We start from the raw sequence: 20,669 nt of genomic DNA, 5'->3' as shown, positions 1-20,669 counted from the left end.
ATCTATACATATTGAAATTAACTGAAGAACAAATTATTTTAATAATTCCTCTTAGCTTTACTAATGCTCATTTATTGATTTATAAGATTATTGTATTATTTTTTATGCAAATCAGAATTATAAATTTGTTATTTTCTAAAAGAATTTTATTTTTATTATGTTGATATAATAAAATATGTATTTTATTTGATCAAATATATTGTGTGATATAATTTTGTAGTGTAAATTTTTGTTTTTTAAATTGTTATATTTAATCAAAACATGATCATACCTAGAACTGTTTAAAAGATTAATGAATAATTGTAACTTTTTTCATTTGTATGATTTATTTTAATTTACGTTTCAATATTTGTTTTGTATGAATTTGATTTTAATGTATATCTATGACAAAGATAATGTCAACCATTCTTATAAAATTTTTTATTTATAATCTGATATCCACTCTTGTTTTACTGATTATGAATATTGGAAAGTGAACTGCCTATTAAAATAATAAAATTATTTTACCAAATTACATTGGACATCTTTTGGCTCTTAGTTTATCTTTCATTTTGATTCCTAATTATAAATCAGATTAAATAATTAAATTATTAGTACAATAATAATATTTTGTGTAAGAAGGAAAAAGAGAATGGAAACAAATTGCAGCTGTGACATCTCTACATATACTGAGAATTGTTACTTTTTTCATGGTTTGATTTTCAGATTTAAAAATTTAAAATAAATACATATGTTAGCTTTTTATTTCTAACTATACAGCTTTTTTTTTCACTACATACCTTTTTAATTTTAGCCATTATGGAGTAGGTTATTTCAACTAATTCACTTTGGAGTTTATTTTTCTTCCACCTCTCCTTCATTATTACCTGGTGTTTTTCTTTACTTCTTCTTTCCTAGTAACTTCTGTTGTTTTTGTTTTTTCCTGGTAATCTATGATATTTTGCATCTTTTTCTCAGTGGTGAGTGTTCTTTGACATCTTCTCGCGTTATTTTCAGTTCTTTCATGTGTTTCAGTTTATCTGATTCTGTTATTGGTTTTTAAATGTTTAATGTGTGTAAATAGCCTGTTTGCCAGTCCTGTTAGGATTCATTCTACAGGACTGGCAAACACAGTATAGTATTTATGCTTTGAACCTGGAATATTGAGAAAAAATTGAACCTTGAAAAAATTGGTTAAAAATCACGAAATTGATAACCCATGTTACACAAGCATGTGTAGATTTCTGATCTTAGTCTTTCATTTGTTAAGGTTCTGGCTATGAAAACCCAATCAGCTTTGAAACTTTTTTCACATGCTTCAAAAATTATTCCTTATTACAGAAAAATAGGAGTAGGGAATGTAGGTACAAAAATATAGGAATAGGCCTGAAGTTACTGGAGTAAGATAAGTGATTCACATGAAAATGTTTTTTCTTTATTTTTTTGATTTTGTTCCAGTCTCATAGGATAACATATAAAGCTTGCAGTTACAATTTCTTCTTGTGATATTGTACCTTTTATCTTTCTTCCCAATATTATCTCATTCCAAGTGCACGTGCTTTCTTTCTCTTTCTTGAATGTTGTTGATATTTTTTCTATTTTTTTATATAGGTCTTTATTGCTTCTTAATTAATTTCTCTTTGTTATTAACACTTTTTTAATGAAAGTTGTAAATAATATTAAAGATTATTGAAGAACTAAAAGATGTCACTCATTTGGTGAAATTTGTTTTTGCGAATGTATTCATTTATTAATACACTTACCAAAGTAGAAAATATAAAATTGTTAGTTTTTTGTACCTTAACTTTCTAAGAACTGATTTCATGTACTTTATATATTCTAAATAATGTGTAATATAGCTTTAGTTGTTATTTATTTAGTACTAGTTATTAAATTATTGTTTTATAAATTGTATTTGTTTTCTAAATTCTTTATTTCTTATGGTTATCGTACTTAATATAAGATCACAATTCAAATTAAGAGGTAAGTACAGTAAAAATCCCATCATTTAGGCTGCCAATCAAGATTAAGCATTATCCATTGCAGGAATAACTTTATGTGCTTTGTCATTATGTTGTGTGAATCAGACATCACTCTTTTAAGAGTGGTGTTTGTTTTTTATATAACTTAAGAAATACAAAGAACAGATGAAACACTTGAATTTTATTGAATAATATAAGCTCATTGCATGTATTGTGATATTATTCTCTACTTATGTGTAAGTACTAACTCAAACTCTTATTAAGCCATTTTATCATGCATTTTTACAACAAAGAAAGAAATGGTGGGCCTTATACTATTTCAGAAGCATATTTTTATGAATAGTTGGTTTAAATATAGATTAATTAAAAAATAATGATGCAGAAAACTTACAGCTGAAGATTGTTTTCTTATCTAAAGTGCATTTATGTGAGTAATTCTGGATGATTCTGATCCATTTTCAAATATTTTTAAATTCCAAAGATGTCTAATTAGCATTTCACATAATAAAAGTTTACACAAGTAACAAAGTATTATTTAAATGAGTAAAGCAAAGTTACAAAAAAAATTAATTAGTTTTTACTGCCATCAAAAGAAATGTAACCCTAATTGCTGCTATATATAAATCATTGTGCATTATTGCTTCAAAAATAGTTAGAGAATTAAAAATTGCTACAGTGACTTTTTAAAGTACATTTTAAAAATATCATACATAAACAAGTATTTGTGTATAAAAATTGCACTAAATTCAGTGATAGAGAAATGTTCCAAAGAGTAAAAGTTGTGCCATAATATTAGAATAACTTGAAGTAATGAAGTGTAAAGTTTATCTTCATTACAAATGAAAGTGGCATAACCTGTTGCTAGTGGATTGGATAATCATTAAACGTATTCATTATTATAGCATATCAATCTCTCATTTAATCGTGTTTTTGGTCATAATTTTTTTTTTACTCGAATAGATCGTAAAAATTTTCCCAGAACTCTTTTTTTAAGATTAACTGTTTTTTGGATTTTTTCTTTATTCAAATGCAGAAATTTATAACAAGGACAAATCAAAGATAACGATTTTAGGTCTTTTGGATTGTTCATGTATTTGTATAATATATTATATATATATATATATATATTAAAGTAAATAGAAAGATACATTGATCAACTTTTCAGTTATGTAAAAAGCTGATGGGCAGAAAAATAGACATAATGAAGAGCTATTCTTTTGGACTCTACGATCTCCAGTACATCAAAATTTGAAATTTATACCTTGTAAGATCACATTACTTTGTTACATAATTTGTGATAGAAAGTCATTTAGTAATGTAATAAACAATCATGACTTTGCTACACTGTGATCAAAAAGTAGTTATAGTATACTTGTATCAGACGAAGAAAATTCTGTATTATTGAAGAAACTGTTGGAAGGCAAAGTTATCTTAGTGATAAATTCATTTATCAGTTGGTAATTTACACTCCTGAATTTAATTTTATTGACAATTTTTTTTAATTTAATCATAATTGTTTAATTATCTGTCATTAATGGATAACAAAAATAATGAACGTAGTTATTTCTTTAAATTTTTATAATTATTTATTTTATAAATTAATGTGCATCTATTTCCGAATTGTATTTTTTTTGTTGTAATATCTATTAGTTAACCAAATTGGCCATCAGGTTTACCTATAATAATAAAATCCTTTTTAATAGCCAAATCATATGATTATGAGCAGTTGTTATCAGTTGTATTTTATGACTGAAAAGCAATTTTTTATACAGAATTTGCCATTGATTTTGTTTTGTATTTTATTGTTAAATGACTGTTTCCTACAGCTTCGCTTGTGTGAATTTTAGATTTATACCTAAAATAAGTTTTCAAAAAAAATTTTTATTAAATAAAATAATTTTTGAGCTTATTGGTCTGTTTACTTTGGTGAGGATTTTTTCTTGACGGATTATTTCTAAGGGTTGGGAATATTCATACATTGCAGCCTTTGTTGACCTATGATGTTTAGCATATGCAGGTGATGTGTTCTTTCAGGCAAGCAGAGAACGTTACAAAAAATAAGCACTTCATTGTAAATTTTATTAGCAATTTCCCCTTCAGGTACAAGAATGGTAAGAGTGTTAGTTGAGTTTACTTTGGAACAGACCATATAACTGTCCATAAAGAAGCAAAATTCCTGTAGAGCAATTCCTGCCATCTTCAGAGTTTGCCCTGTTAGACTTTTTGATAGGTGTGGTGAAACACAACTGTGGGGGAAATGAAATCTGTTAAAATCAAAAAGATATTATGGTTGTGTAAGAGCTATTTTTACAGCAAGTTAAATGACTAACTAACAACACTTTGCATTGAATTTAAACAATAAAACAATGGAAAAAGTGAACCAGAGTTGTCTTCTTGAATAGAATCATTTTTCATTTCATATTATTGGAATTTTAAATTTTCATAAAAAGTCTTGATCTACCTCCAGGCCCCCCAAACTTGATTTTTTAACTATCAATTTGTTTTTAAAGAAGTGTCTACAATTTTCACAATTGTAACATGTTAGATATAGAATCTATTTTTATTAAACAAATTTGCCCCTCCTTTCACCCCCTTATAGATGGAAATTTATTTAACTGGGTGTCTAATTTATAAAACCAATAGCCCTAAAAATTCACCTACCTAGGTTAAGCAGTTTGAGTTGTGTATCGAGTCAGTCAGGACATTATTAATATTAAAGCTTTCTGTCTAAATACTAGGCAGTTGTAAATATGCTTGATTATTTAGTATGCAGTGTATTTATTATCTGCTGTCTAATTATTCCCAGGATAAATGCAGTATGCTATATGACTGTTGCAATATGCTGTGTGCATTGCTGGTTAAGATATACTTAGGATGTATGGTATAGTATATTGCCAATTTATTAGTAATTATAGTGGGGGTGGCATTTTATATAAACACACTACAGTTTCAAGTGATTTTTACTTTTGAATTTTTACAATTTGTTCCATAGACTTCTGCAATATGTTCAAGGATATGTAGTTTCAAAATATTGCTAAATATAGTTTATTGTGACTTTTTATTGTCTAATGAATTTCAGTATTGCATTTTTTACGTCCTTGTACAAAGTAAAGAAAGTACTGTGATAGCGAAACATTTTGGTTTTCAGATTTCAACAGAAATATCCATTTTGACTAGTTTCGACGTGATGCCTATATATACATATGTATCTTGCATAACTCAAAAACGATTAGCCATAGGATGTTGAAATCTTGGATTTAGGACTGTTGTAACATCTATTTGTGAACCTCCCCTTCTGATAATAATCAACTGGAACAGAAGTGTCCAAAAAAATCCAAAACCCAAAAAAATTTGGATTTAACTTTGACTGCAGTAATAAGCCCTCATTGTAAGCTTTTCAACGATATTCATAAGTGGTACTTATTTTCATTGGTTTCAGAGTTATAGCCAAATAAAATTTTAATTAATGAAATATTTGGATCCTACAAGGGGAAGGCATATCGGTTCAAATCAGACTTCATCTCCTCTTTTTTTTAACTTTTTTTTTAAATTTAAATATATTGATTTATTAATAATTATTAACCTCTGAATGTAAAAAGATTTACAATAAATAATTCAACTGAAGAAAATATGAAAAAATATTTTAAGTTATTAATTAAATAAAATTTTATGTTCTTTTCATTTTAAAAAAATGTGCAAATGTTAATTTAATATGCGTGCAAGGAAGTCATGTGGTGTCCACAACAGATTTTTTTAATAATTAATTCAAAACTTAACTGATAAACATAACCTGAAAGAAATGTTTGCTGGGATTCAAACCCAAGATCTTCCAAATACAAGACAAAGACCCTACTACTACTATGCCATGGATATCAGCAATATTCCTTCATAAAAAATTTTTTTCTCCCTTTGATGCACTTGTATGGTGTAAAATAATTTAGAGTGTGGTAAACAATCATTTGTTGACTAACTCTTTATAATACAGTACTTACATAATTTATATATATATACAAAACAGGTTAGTCAGAACTAAAAAAGCACAATATGAAAAATGTAATGTAATATCAATTGAAGCAATTTTACTTTGCTATTCTTCATTTTATTTATTGTTACAATGTTATAAAAACACATTTCCCTATTTACAGTGTATTTAATTACACGTTCAAAATAATTATTCAAAACATGCTAACTGCATTGAATAGTTTTTTTGGCACAAGATTTTTAAAAAATTGTTTTTATCTTAGTTAATTATTAGGTTGTATATATTTTTTTTACAAATAATGAAACCCACAGTAACCAATCAAAATTTTAATTGCAGATTTAACGGTTAAATTTTTTAATATTGAAATCAAATATTCATCTGTCAAAACAAAAACATGTTATGTCCAAACAGTAAAAAATGTCCATAATTCTTCATTTTAAGGGTGATATTGATTAGAGACTAGGTGTTAACTAATGCAAAGCAAACAAAGGTAGAATTCAGAAGCAAGCTCTTCAAACCACTTGAAATCAAAACAGGACTGTGCCAAGGCGATGGACTCTCACTGCTGTTATTCAACTTCTCTCTACAAATATTAATGAGAGAATGGCTCAAAAAATGCCTCCTAAAGTAAAAATTTGTCAAAAAATCAAAAACTGTTTCGGTTTCACTAATGACTTGGCATTGCTTGCAAACTGCATCGATAACCTAAATCACAGTTATTAGAACTTCAAAACATTGCAACTAAAACTGGCCTCAAAATATCATTCAAAAGACAGAAATTATGTCCCCAAAACAAACACAATTATAAAAGTAAACATAAATGGTAATAAAATAAAAATAGTAACCCAGTTTAAATACCTCTGAGAAATGATAAATACCCTAATCGAAAAAACCTCAATCCAAATAAGAAAAAACTGGCTAAAGCTCAAAAATTGACCTGATATGCTTACAGTAAAAAATGCCTATCAAGAAACGCAAAAATAAGACACTACAATACAGTTATAAAACCAGAAGCCACTTATGCAGCAGAAACAAACTTCCACCTCCGTGAATAATCTCTAAGGCAGACTCCAGAAAATTGAAAGAACCCGCATCAATAAAAAGTACCAGAAAGGCGGGCAGTGGTGGATTGTGCCTAACGAAGTCGTGTACAAAGAGTTAGAACCCATCACTGACACCATCCATAAGGGAGGACTAGGATTCTTTGGATGTATGAGGATGGAAGATTCAAGACTTCTGAAATAGCTAGTACAGTACAATCTCGATTCAAAAAACACCAAACCAAGATGCTAATGGATCAGAAAAATAAGAAAAGATCTGAAGGAAATTGCCCTTACACCACAGATAAGATAAAATTGAACAGGAAAATTAAGAACAAATTCACTCAAAAGAAAAAACTCAACACAAAGTGATCCTGTGGAGTCATAAAAGATAATAATAATAAACAACTTTTTAAAACATTTAAATAATTTATTGTAAAATAATATTGATGTATATATAAAATATTAAATAATATCAACATATAAAAACAGAATTTGTTAACATTTTAAGAAATACATGGACCACTTATATTAATGCTTATCTATGTCGTGATGAAATACTGCACAAATCTTTTTTACCTGTAACAGAAAATCATTTGTTTAATGAACTTTTTCATTTTCAATTTTACCTTCAACATGTTTTTATTCTTTAATTTGATTTAAACAATTTAATAAAATTAAGAACTCGTAATGGTTGTAGGTAAAAATAATGAGCCACAAGTTGCTCCCAAAAACAATGTAGCTTTTCTAAAGAACAACAAACCTCTCATGCTTAGCTTACTAAGGAAAATTAGGTATTAAGTGGTTCCTGTTCCCATCTTTGTTGAGCTTAATATAATTTACTAATCTGCACAATAAGCCCACCAAAATTAAAGTGCTATTCAGCTGTATGTATGACATCATTCTGTACACCAAAGAAACTGGCTGTATAGCATATGCAACAAATTAGTATTGCTTTTTATCGTGAAACAATCAGTTGTAAGAAATGCTTTCAAAGAGTGTAATTTATAAAAACCTTAAACAACAGTAAAAATTTGGACAAAATTAAAACAAAAAATTGTTGTACAAATAATGAAGCATCAGCTCTTTTATTTTCTGGTCTTAAAAAAAAATGTACATCAATTTGTAGTAAATTATACGACATTTGGTTATTTAAAAATTACATTATTAAAAATATCAAAGAAAATGTATGGACACTGAAATTGGTCATTGGATTGACTATGACTACTAGGACCAAAGTTCCTTATTTAGTTCTAAAGGTACTAGTAGTGAGTATATTCCTCATTCAGAATTGAATAATGGAGAGAATTAACTTTTTAAATCAATAATTATAGATTTTGGAGTAGGCCTAAATCCAAATAGCCCCATGCCAGATGATTTAGATTTTGAGTTTGAAGTAAAAAATGATGACAGTGAATATCAAAAACATTGCTAATAATCAAAACATTCTGTTTGTTGTGGAACACATTATGATAATTACCAGAATTAACAAGCAATTTGATACAAATTGTGCTCCTCTCATCCACATTCTTTGCTGGACAACAAGAGGTACATTTTCAATCCTCAGATCCTATTGAAACTTTTTACAGTATTTTGATGAGCCCTTTTAACAAAATTTTAGCCTGATTAAATATTCTTGCCTTTTTAATCAAACATTCGATTATATGATTGTGGAAGCCTGTTACATCAGATGAGGTCAAAAAGTTCTTAAGCTTTTGCATGCTCATGGGCAACTTACATTTCCCCAGCATAAAAAAATCATGTCCAGAAATAGGTTTGAGACAATAGTCAGGTATCTCTGTTTTTATGATCCTGAGACTGATCCTCTAGATGAAAATTACACAAAGTAAATAATAATCTCCTGATGTATTTATTGGGAAATTTTACTAAATCTTATTGCCCTAGAAAGAATCTGTTTAGACGAGGCTATGGTTTTTTTAATAACTTCCACAATACTGTAGACCTAGCAGAGCACCTCATGCAAAACCAAATGAATATGTGTGGGACCTTACCGACAAATCAAGCTGGAAAACAGAAATGGTTATTAGCGCAAAGCTAAAGAAAAGAGAATTCATGAGCTACCACAAAAACTTTGTAACAATCATGCAGTGGAAAAGTAAGGGAAATGTTCTCACAACCCACAGACCTGGAATAGAAGAAGTAACTAACAAAAGAGGCCAAGTTGTAACTAAGCTCTCCATGGTTATTGCTTACAACAAAAACATGAGTGGAATTGATTGTAGTGATCAAATGATTTCTTACTGTACCATTCCTACAAAGTCACTTCAATGGGACACAAGATTGATGTTGCAGTTTTGAATAGTAAATTTTTATAGTCCAAGAATGTGGTAAATAAATGCACTTATTTGAAATTCAGAGATGTCATTATAGCACACTTACTTCAGGTGCCTAGACCTATAAATCCCCACCCTGTTCGGCCGAGGCAGGAGCAGCAACAACATGGACTCGTGAAGGGGAACTGAAGAGTAAGGTGTCGCCACTGCTACAAGATGAAAAAAAAAAGAAAAGCAACATATTAATATTATGTCACTTGCACAGGTGAGAAAGACAACAAGACTGGTCTTTGTTCAGCGCCATGTTTAAGATTGATACAAGGAATAATTAAGACCTGAAATAGACTTGTTTGTGTTTGATGTTTTAACAAACTGGGTTGTGTTTTTTTATCTTTCTGACACTTTGTTTATCCAATTTCAGGCTATGTTTGAAAAATTTTGGAAAACTGACCCCCAAAATTTTACCAAAAAATTGTTCTATATACAAGAGTAAAATTAGGGGGGGGGGGGTACAGAGAACTCTCACTTTTTTATTTTTTGAGATCCGATAGAAAAACCCATATCCTATTTTTTGACTGATTACCATTCTTTGCTTCTTACAGCATAGGTCTTGAGCTATGACACTAGGGAACTGACACTTAAATGTTTCAAATTTTAATAAAAGTGCTCAAATTTTCCTTAAAGTTTAGGTGCCACTAATTTCAGTTAATTTTGCTATTTATTACAAACTTATTAATCACAGACTTAAAAAAATAAAATCCAATAAAGTTAATTAATTAGTACTGGTATGTTATTATTAAATGACAAATATTATATTGGTTACATTCTCTTTTTATCTTTAAAGAATGGATCAAATCAGTAACTGGAGTCATATTTAACCAATTAATTATGTTGAACATAAAATTAACATTATGTACTTACACAACACTGAATGAAAAAATTATTAGTTTACTCTGGTTACTTGACTTGAAGCATGTTGTATTTATCTTTTAAGTCATTTACCTGGAAAAATTATTTATTAAAATTATCAAATTAAAAATTTAACAAAATTCATTAAATAAATTAATCTTTGCAAATCACTTCATAGAATTAGTACATATGCAAAGAAATGAACTGAAACAAATTTTATGTGTAAAATCAGCACTCTGTAGCAAAGTGGGGTAGTATCAGGCTTTATATTTTTACACCCTAAACAATACGAAGCATATTCATAAAATAAAGACCGTCGGCTTAATCTAAATATTAGTGGGTCTGAACGCAATTTCACAAATGCAGGGCCATCTTTCGGCTATTTATGAAGTCACTGAAGTTGTGGTTTTGATTTGAGTCATTTGTCTGCCGGTGAGGGAAGATCGCAATGTCCACGACAATCGTTTCTCTCGCCAGTTTTGAAGTGCGCGCCGTTATTTGATTTTTGTATGCAAAAATAAATTTTCTGCTGAAATTCATCGGGAGTTGTGCCCAGTGTATGGACCTACAGTAATAAGTAAAGGAAAGGTTAACAGTGGTGTCGAGACTTTAAAAATAGCCGTACAAATGTGCATAACGAAGAGCGGAGTGACAGGCCCAGTATTCAGAGCGATGAAATAGTTGAACAAGTGAACCGAAAACTGTGATGTGATCGGCGATTAGTGCTCTAGCTGATGAATTTCCGCATGTTAGATGTACCTCTATCTACACGTTTGTCACAGAAAAGCTCAGATGTCACAAATTATGTGCAAAGTGAGTACCGAAATTGCTCATGACCAACATAAAGAGCAAAGAATGTGCAGTAGACGAGTGTTTTTGGACTGCTATCCACAAGATGGAGATGATACATTGTTACCAGCGACGAGATATGGATATCCTACACCAACGCAGAATTGAAACAACAGTCAATGCAGTGGGGCCATACAAGTTCTCCAAAACCAAAAAAGTTTAAGCAATCTCCGTACTTGGGTCGAAAAATGTTAGCTACTGTTTTTGGGACGAAAAGGCCGTCATTTTGGTTGATTTCATGAAACGTGGATCAACAATTACAGCTGACTTGTACTGCGAAATGCTCACCAAACTGAGTCAGTGTGATCCAAAATCGACGACGCGGGAAACTGTCGTCCGTCGTAATCCTCCTTCACAACACGTCCTCACACCACTGCCTTGACCAAGAAGAAGATTCAAGATTTTCGTTGGGAACTTTTTGTTGACCATCCTCCATATAGTCCTGACCTTGCAACTAGCAACTACTTCCTCTTCTTGCATTTCAAAATGTGGGTTGGTGGACATTGGTTTGAAAATGATGATCTCAAGACTGTTATTGTCAACTGGTTCAATTCCCAGGTGGCAAACTTCTATGCAGAGGAGTAAAGAAACTGATGCAGTGTTGCAAAAAGTGCTTACAATTGAATGGCGATTATGAGGAAAAGTAAAGTAGATATGTAGTAAACTAAAACTGTAAGTAAAAAACTTTTCTCATGAGTTATGTTATGTTGCTTGTTTATTTCTTTTTGTTCATATTTTATTTGTGGTATGAAAATTGCAGTTTTGTATTTGTTAAGCAAAGTAATCTTTGCGTGTTATTTGATTGAAAACATACTACACCATACTATATGGAATTACCTGGAATGTAATTAGTAGTTTAATTTATACATTAGGTCAATTGTAGCTGTTTATAATGGGTCTTATAATGAGTTCATTTTACTCACTTAACATAGTTTTTTGTTTCTTCTTTTAGTATTATGTTGCATCAGGTTTTTTTCTTAACTAGACTATGAGCACTATAATCTTTTTTCCAATTTCCTATCTGAAAGTATAATAGCTTAAAAAGAGAATAGTGACCTTTAAGAGAAAATTACATGTAATTATTATAACTCTTACACCAAATGCTACAGTTTTAATCTTACCAAAAAAACAAGAAATCTGGAGGTGCATGAGGAGCACAATACCAGAGACTATTACCTTTCATTTTGATTCCCAATACCCAACATTACCAAAAAACTAAAGTTTTAGGGGAGTTTCATGTCATTGATACCTTGCTGGCAGTATCTCCAATACCCCCATGATAACTGGCAACACAATAATGTCTGTAGCTGATAAGAAGTAAAAGTAAAATTGACGCCAAGTATGATGAAACTAACAACCATATAAAAAAACAAAAAAAAATTGCTAAAAGTTTAACAAAATGGAGAGTTGGGAGAAAGAGAAATTTTAGTTATAGAAGCTAATGTAATTAGTAATTACTTGGATAAATAGAACTGGTTTTAGATTAAAAATGTTTTAAGGGAGGCAGCTGAATTATCACAGATTTATAACAGCTATTGATAGTATACAAAAATTTGTGAATCAAAGATGTCAGAAAAAAATACCATCTTGTATTTTAATTGTTGATTGACAACATTGCATTATGCAAAAAAGGAGTTTAGAATTAAGAAATTTAAAAAAAAGAATGAAGATTGGCCCAGTGAGAAGAAACAGGCATCAGAGCAACAGAAAACCATGTAAGAGAAGAACTAGAACTGGTTAAAGAATTCACATATTCGGGAACAGTGATAGCAGAAGTCTGTAGAATATATTAAGTTATGAGTGAAGATACAAAAGATAAGCCAGTTCAGACATTTTGTAAAAGGGTTGTTATGAGTAGGGAAAATCTTTAAGACAGAATGTAGTTTCTGAATATCAGATGCTATCTGGTTATCTTGACATGGGCTCTCTGAGATAGAAATTAGCTACAAGGAGCACAGACAAAATTTTTAAGTACTATTGAAAAAGTCAAAGTAATAAAATCAGAAATTAAAAGATGAGAGAGAAGTTGGATAATATCCATGTGTAGATTAATTATGTGTATCCAAAATTATGTATAGTTTGCTGGAGGGTATAGCAAGATCAAAATTTATGTGGTTTGGCACCAATGAACTAGGAGCGACAGAAACTGTGGTAACAAAAAAGAATCTGGGGTTAGAATAACAAGGCAAGAATAAGAATTATGAAGAGGATGGACTCATTCAAGGAAGAAGTAGGCAGAAGTGACTTTGAAAGACTATTTCAGAAGAAGAGGTTTCTTCACAGCAAACATGGAAGCACATTGGTGACAGGCTTACATGAGGATTTCAGAGAAAAAGAGAGACTGATAAAGAAGAAGGAATTCATCTTAGTTAACTACACTTATTGATCTCCATTTATAGCGAAAGTTTTGTAAAATATTTTTACCTTTGCCCAAACTAATTTTTTTTTATCATCACTGAATAACTGTACATTTTGCATGTATATAGTATAATCTATGTAAACTCATCTAAACTATGTTTCTATATAAAATTACTGATTGGATTTTGTTTAATTATTTGACTGGATGTAAATGATGCAATGGAATGACATGATGGTTGTATGAATTTACTAATGACTATAACAATTGTGTTTTATGTTTAAATGTTATGCAGTATGGAAGGAGAGCAGCATTCTCAGAAGCCCAATATTATTATTATTATTAGGAGAATTGGTGCACAGGACACTTACTGAAAAAAGTCAAGACAGAAATTGTATTAACCTTCTGATGCAGAGCAGTTATAATTCAAAGAAGAAATTACCTGGATTAATACTAAGTCCCAAAATCCTTCAAGATCATCTGATGTGATATTAACATCTCCTCTGCCACTTTCATAGTTTTTCAGTAGATCTCTAAATTGTTTCAATTTTTCATTCAGCAATAATTTTGTTTGCCCTGTGAATAGAGATTTCTAGTTTTTAAAAATAAAGTTACAATTTTTTTTATATTTATCATAGGATGAACACTTTTATCATAGGATAATAAAACTTATGTGGCACTGATGATTCTGGAAAGGTTTATAAGAATTGATCAAAACTATTTGCACTTAATAAAAGATTGGGTAGGCACCAACAGGTTGGTTTTTAGTGAATTTAGGAAATCCCCCAATCAACCAGTAACAGAACTGGGGATGGCTCGTAGAAAATATATCTTGTTTTATTTTTCTCATAAGAAAATGATTATAAAGTTAATTTTGATCTTGGAATACCAAAATGAATTATCCAATATAATCAATTTATTTTATTCCCGGTCCACTCATAGACTTGATTTTTGTTTGTCTTTATAAGCATAAATATAGTTTTTGTTTGTATTAGCTGATGATTTTCAATTTCACTAATAAAAGGAAGTGCATTATATAAACAGAATTTTTTTTTTAAAGTAGTTTTGCTGTTGATATAGATAATCTTTTAGTCATTTTTCTTGATAAAGTATGGGAACAGTTAACATATATGCTTTTTAATAAATTAATATTAGTTTTCTAAAGAAAAAATTTCAGGTGGCCTTTATGAAACTGTCAAAAATGGAGAGAAAAGTGGAGTTAAGATAAAACAGTAATAATATGCAATTATTAAATAATTACACTGAAATAAAATAAGTAACATATTAAATACTGAAATTATATAAATAATATTATTTAGGCTTGAGATTTTTCATATGCTACAAATCATATATTCCCAGCCTTGAATTTATAGGGTAAATAAATCATTGAAATAATAAAATAAACTATAATTACATCTGGGTATTAATACTACTCAACTGATAATGTAAATTATAGATTTTAATACTTTTTACTTTTAGAATAAAAATTCACTGAGAAGGCAGATTTTCAATTATCTTGAACACTTACCAACAACTGATCTTATTTGGTCTTTAATGTCTTCTGGAACATGTTTTGAGTTTTCAAGTATATTTTGCCATCTATTACTTAAAATTTCTAACTTGCTGACTTCTTCATTAAGTGCTATCTTAAAATGTTTTGCTATTTCCATTATAATTTGAATATTTTGTAGTAATTATGAATAAAAATTGATAACCGAGTTAGGATGGTGATCTGTAAAAATTACAAAATTATTTTTTTATGAAATGGTTACATATAAACTTAAAAAAAATTGTTTTTAACTTTTTAAAAATTGGAACCAAAAAATGGTTCAGAACTTATCTTTAAAATTGCCTCATAAACAATGGTAATACCAATCAACAACATTTACCTTCTTCTTGCTATGATAGAGGTGTCATGTTTGTAAAATGTGTTTTGACGAATGATAGTGGTAGAATAAAAATAATTAGGCATTCATATCAAATAAAATCTATGGTTAAATAAGGGTTACAATGAATGTTAAAATAAAATGTGAGGTTAGAATTTGTGAGATCAAGTAACGATATTTAGTCATCACTTAACAGCTGGTCGTAATTATGATTCGTTTATAACCTCTTTTAAACTGCGTGTTCGTTACACTTTTAAAGAAAAGTTCTGGTCTGGAATTAAATAAACATATTACAGTTTTTACATTAGTGTCAAATATTGTTTATGTGAGGTGTGTAGGTATAATAATGGGAAATATTCATTCGTATTATAGTTTGCATTTGCTGTAAAATAAGTTTTCAAACTTGTAAGGTACGTAGTGTATTTCTTGTACTATGGCTTTATTATTAATACAGACACTATATTAGCGACGCTCCTTTTTTGTAGTTATTTGTGCAATTACTTTGAGATAATAATAATAATGAATAACTGAGAAGATGAGAATTATTATTAAGTAATTTTATTCAAACAGAATTGCAAAAAATAATTATCTGTTATTTAAACAGAATTTATTTGGCAAAATTGAAACATATTACTCGTAATACCTTCTTAAAATGGACCCTTAACAAAACTGAACTGTGGTTAAACCCAAAAACATTATGAGAATTGGTAGTTATTTTGCATCTGTATTGTTTGTGTGTAGATTTTCTGGGGCAGATAAGTCTGTTGACTTGTAGGGGTATTGTTTTTTAGTTTGTTTACAAGGTCTGCACTTTTTACATCAGTTTAAAAGCCATCTATATTTCAAAATAAATAATACCTACAGCCTGATGGCTTTCCTTTGGGCTTCCCTGTTTATGAAATACTAACACAAATCTTTCTGAACGTAAATTAAAAAAATGCTCATCAAACAATACTGACAAAAATATATTAATGTTACCATCTTGTACCAAGGTAGCACAAGATAATTTGACCTTGGTTTTCTAATAGGTTTTTACCCCAAAACCTTGCCCTCAAATATATTTGTTAAGAACTGGTCATGTCATATTACATGTCCTATCAATTTCGCTCTTTTTCTTCTTATAACATTTAGTAAGTACCTCCTCTCACTCACTTCTGCTAACACTTGATCATTTCTTTTTTCATACACCCAGTTTGTTCTGTTATTCTCCTCCAAATTCACATTTCCATTGCTTCCAGTCTTCTTTCTGCTTTCTCAAGCATCCATGTTTCACACCCATAAGTTAGAACACTCCAGACAAGTTTTAGTGAACTGTTTCCTTATTTGCATACTCATATGATTGTCAGTCAGTATATTCTTTTTATCCAGGAAAGCTTGTTTTGCCAGCGCTATTCTTCTTTTTACTTCTGTGGCACATTTATTATCGTTAGATAACGAAAAATAACAAAAACTGTCAACCTTCTCTACCACAGTACCGTCTAATTTAAAAAAAACCTTTGTACCTTCCTCTGTTTTTTCTACAGTCATAATCTTTGTCTTCTCCTTATTAATTTTCAGTTTAAGTTTTGTTAGTACTTTAGATAATGTTTCTAACATAATCTCCATTCCTCTTGCTGATTCCGCCAGTAATACAATATCATCTGCAAAGTGGATACAATGTATGGATATTCCATTGATCCGGATTCCTTTTGTTTTTTCTTTCATTTCTACAATAGCTTTTTCAATAAACAAACTTTTTGACTTTATTTTATTCTCCTGACGATGGTCTAAAGAGTGAAAGATCTAGAGAGACATGTTTAATTTGCTGGTAAGGTGAATTTTCACTTTTTTAATAATTTATTAGATATATCAGCCACGTTTGAGAAATTGAAATACTTTTTACTGCCATGCACAAGGTACTAATCATTAAGTTACATTAGTCCTTCATTCATGACTACATTAATCACAGCATAGCTTTTACATATGAACATAAAGAAGCCATAAATGTAACTTTATTACATGATTCTTGAGCATTGACTTTTTCAGTACATTAGTCTGGTTGCCATCAATCAGCCTACCCTTATTATATTTTCTATGACCAATTTATTATAATTTCTATGGCAATATATATTATATCTTGCTTTGTCTATTTTTCTACAATTACTCCTATACCAATAATCACTGAAGACTCCTGTAATACAATGTTCACAAACTTCACAAAGGTATGAACTCCACACATTTAGTCTATGATGTCCTACACTATGATGTCCACAAATCTACAAGAAGATATGTCACTCTCATTTCATAGTAAATTTTTATGTGGTAGTCTTACTGTAATCCAAAATCCAAAAAATCAACAAACCTGTGTTTTAGTTAAATTATGATAGAAAATCCAAATATATTTATTTTGTGAGATTGTTTTTCTCACTTTTTTGTAATTGTTTTCTAGCGAGAATCAAGTGTATTAATTATTTTGTGACAATGAAATACAGACATTTCTTAGATTTTGGTAAAATACTGTGGTCATACAAAAACCTACATGAGGATTCACTATGATCCAATCATATCATAATGATATGATCATAAACGCAAGTATATTATCTTGAACATTAACAAATCTAGAGGTCATCTCATCTTGTGAGAAACTTCCAAAAACATGATTCAATAAAATGAAATTATTTTAAAGCAAGAAAAAATCTGGTTCCATATTGTACAATGAATTATTCGTAATATTTTTTTTCCAACCAAATTTAGTGTGATTCCATTAGCCAGTGACTCCAATAATTTTAATTTATAAAATAAATACCCAATTATATAGCTGATAGTGATAATCTATATAATCCATTCCCTTTCTGACTCTCAAGACCTCTTTCCTTATCGTTAGCAAATACTATATCATTAGCCTACTATATCATTCATACCTCCTTTCTGTCAACATTTCATCAAATATATTTCAATATCAAAGAGTTTTATAGCAACGGGGAGTGTTAAACAATTATAGACTCTATAAGCAAATACATTTTCTTGACCTCACCACCACAAAAATCTGCCAACAAAATCATTCTTTAAACACCCATTCACAACATTCCAAATCATTTAATCGCAATCTCAGATAAACTATCTGTTTTTATTTAAAAGTATAATCATTAGACTGGTTAACTCATTGATTTTACCTGAAGACTGAATGAAGAACTCAACACTAAAACACCTAGCACCCACAAGCAGATTAATAGTAAAATTTGGTTTGGATTGCCTTTTCAAAAGTTTACGGTTCAATACAAAAGTAATATGTATATATGTTACAAATTCAAATTATTGAAATCACTGGCTAATGGAATCACATTGAATTTAGTTGGAAAAAAATATGAATAATTTATTGTACAATACAGAACCAGAAATTCTCATGCTTTGAAATAATTTCTTCATTTTACTGAATCATATTTTTGGGAAGTTTTTCACAAGATGAGATCATAAATTTTTTGTTTTTTAACATTTTAAAGACTTCTTTATGAACAGTGTAAACATTTAATGATGTTGTGCCTAGTTAATGAACCAAGGTGTTAAGCACATGTGTTATAAACATTGCTTCTTTTATTGTAATGTAATTTTGTCATGATATCAGTCTGCATAATAATGCTGGTATTGTGGTTAGTAGATATATTTGTTATAGTAATTGGCTTCTTGATCAGCTAGCCTTTGTTGGTTAATTCTAGACAAGGGTCATAATTTTAAAACAATTTGTTGTGATATATTTTTTAACCACTCATTCATTTGTTTTTTCTGTTTTTTAGAAAATGTCATCTAATGTTATAACATGTTGCCAAAGGCTTTTAGGAAGTATTTTAAGATCACATATTTCATATAAACCACACGTTTTCCATCTGAATAAAAATGGACTTAACCTTTTTTTAAGGACAGTGTCAGATTCAGTAAACACTGATAAAGAAATGGTTAACAAAGTTGATGATAAGGGAAAAAATAAATATAATAAGTATTTTAAGGGAAAGAATGACTTCATTAAAGATGTAGAATTAAAGGAAAACCAAGATCCAGATGTCTTTGGTACTTTAAATAAAGATCTTGATCTTCAGAAAAAACTAGAGGAAATGCCAGAAGAGGAGGATGATGTTCATGAAACAGTAATATATAATGATACAGGAGGTAGAAGGCAATTAACTATTAATCAGTATGGAAAAATTATTAAGCGCTTTCTTGAAAAAAAGAAGGTGAGTAAAACGTTTTTGTTTCTTTGGTTGCAAATTTCTTGTTATAGATAAACATTAAGTGACATGCATATTTGTGGCTATTAATCTATGTTTATGTAAATACCAGCAATTACAAATCTGATTTGATTGACTTTATTGTTTTTCTCATTATACTTAATGAACTTTGGAGAAGGTTTAAGTATAAGTTTGTCTGGTAACTCCATTATTTGGATAATGATTATGATTTAAATCAGGAATTTGTCATATTTTATATTGATATTTCCTTTATAATATAGTGTTGAGCATCTAAAAAACAGTTATAGACTTCTGTAGGAGGTAACTCTAAGCCTCTTGTGAATTTATACTATGTATATATATATATATATATATGTAGGGGCTAATCACTCTTCATTTATCGATCTGGGGTCTCTCTTCTGAAGATAATGGGACTGTAATTCAATAAAAAATTATGTTATTTCATCTGTATTTTTTGTTCTCTTTGACTAATTTGCTTTATGATTTACCTAGTCAGGTTATTGTTGACAAGTAATTTCAGCAGACAAAATTAAAGGACATAAAATTTAATTAATTAGAAGCATTTAAAAAATAAATAATTAAAAATATTATTCAAGGGCTCCATCCCATTAAGGGAATCAGTTTTGTACAAAAGTTTATATGTGTATCAAATCATATGAAAATATTTATTGGAAACCTAGAAAGTGCTTAAAAAACATAACCTTTTTAATTCTTAAATAATTATCATTAGTAAACCCTGAGGAATTAATGTGTAAAAAATGATGAAAATAAAATTCATTTTCATACGAGAGCCATGAAGACACATATGAAAATTCCTTTTTATTGCTTTCTTATACTTTTATATTTTGATATTTTAGATTTCTAATTACAAATAAGTCTTTTTGAGATATTATTGGACTATTTATTACTTTAATAATATACATTTTTGATAAAAGTTACTTGTTGCATAATTTAATCATGCATTCATGATTTACACATTCATAATTGATGCTACTGCCCCTGGATTACATCTGGAATCCTAATAATGGGCATATTTTCAGTTTATTAAATGAAATAAAAAAAGAAAATTGTGACTTTTAGCAAAAAATAAATAAATATATGTTACATTGAATAAAATATCATCCCCTTTCTTATTATGTGTGCAGATACAATTCTTGTTTGAAATTATTAAT

The 20,669-nt window shown here is 29.2% G+C and overlaps 2 protein-coding genes across 3 annotated transcripts in view; one reads left to right on the top strand and one right to left on the bottom strand.

Annotated features, from left to right (window-relative positions):
- Window positions 1-7,409: 7,409 nt before the first annotated feature.
- On the bottom strand, window positions 7,410-15,394 carry LOC142326831 (disks large-associated protein 5-like). Of its 2 annotated transcripts, XM_075369555.1 has the most exons (5): window positions 15,281-15,394; window positions 14,920-15,123; window positions 13,834-13,967; window positions 10,199-10,279; window positions 7,410-7,562 (listed from the first exon to the last, which is right to left on the bottom strand). In XM_075369555.1, exons 2-4 carry the CDS (start codon window positions 15,059-15,061, stop codon window positions 10,235-10,237), a joined length of 321 nt encoding a protein of 106 aa, XP_075225670.1. In that variant the 5' UTR covers window positions 15,062-15,123; window positions 15,281-15,394; the 3' UTR covers window positions 7,410-7,562; window positions 10,199-10,234. The 2 variants fall into 2 exon arrangements, with proteins under 2 accessions (XP_075225670.1, XP_075225671.1); XM_075369556.1 differs by lacking the exon at window positions 7,410-7,562 and having other exon boundaries at window positions 10,195-10,279.
- Window positions 15,395-15,489: 95 nt separating this feature from the next.
- The window catches only part of LOC142327076 (pentatricopeptide repeat-containing protein 1, mitochondrial), a 71,058-nt gene continuing 65,878 nt past the window's right edge, over window positions 15,490-20,669 (top strand). The window contains exons 1-2 of the mRNA XM_075369908.1: window positions 15,490-15,687; window positions 19,048-19,482. Coding sequence (XP_075226023.1) covers window positions 19,051-19,482 — 432 coding nt within the window. The 5' untranslated portion in view covers window positions 15,490-15,687; window positions 19,048-19,050. The remainder of the gene's footprint in view (window positions 15,688-19,047; window positions 19,483-20,669) is intronic.

Source organism: Lycorma delicatula, chromosome 6 (assembly GCF_047948215.1).
Source record: "Lycorma delicatula isolate Av1 chromosome 6, ASM4794821v1, whole genome shotgun sequence".
Classification (NCBI taxonomy): domain Eukaryota; kingdom Metazoa; phylum Arthropoda; class Insecta; order Hemiptera; family Fulgoridae; genus Lycorma; species Lycorma delicatula.
The sequence above is the reverse complement of the archived record's forward strand: the minus strand, read 5'-3'. Positions and strand labels throughout refer to the sequence as shown.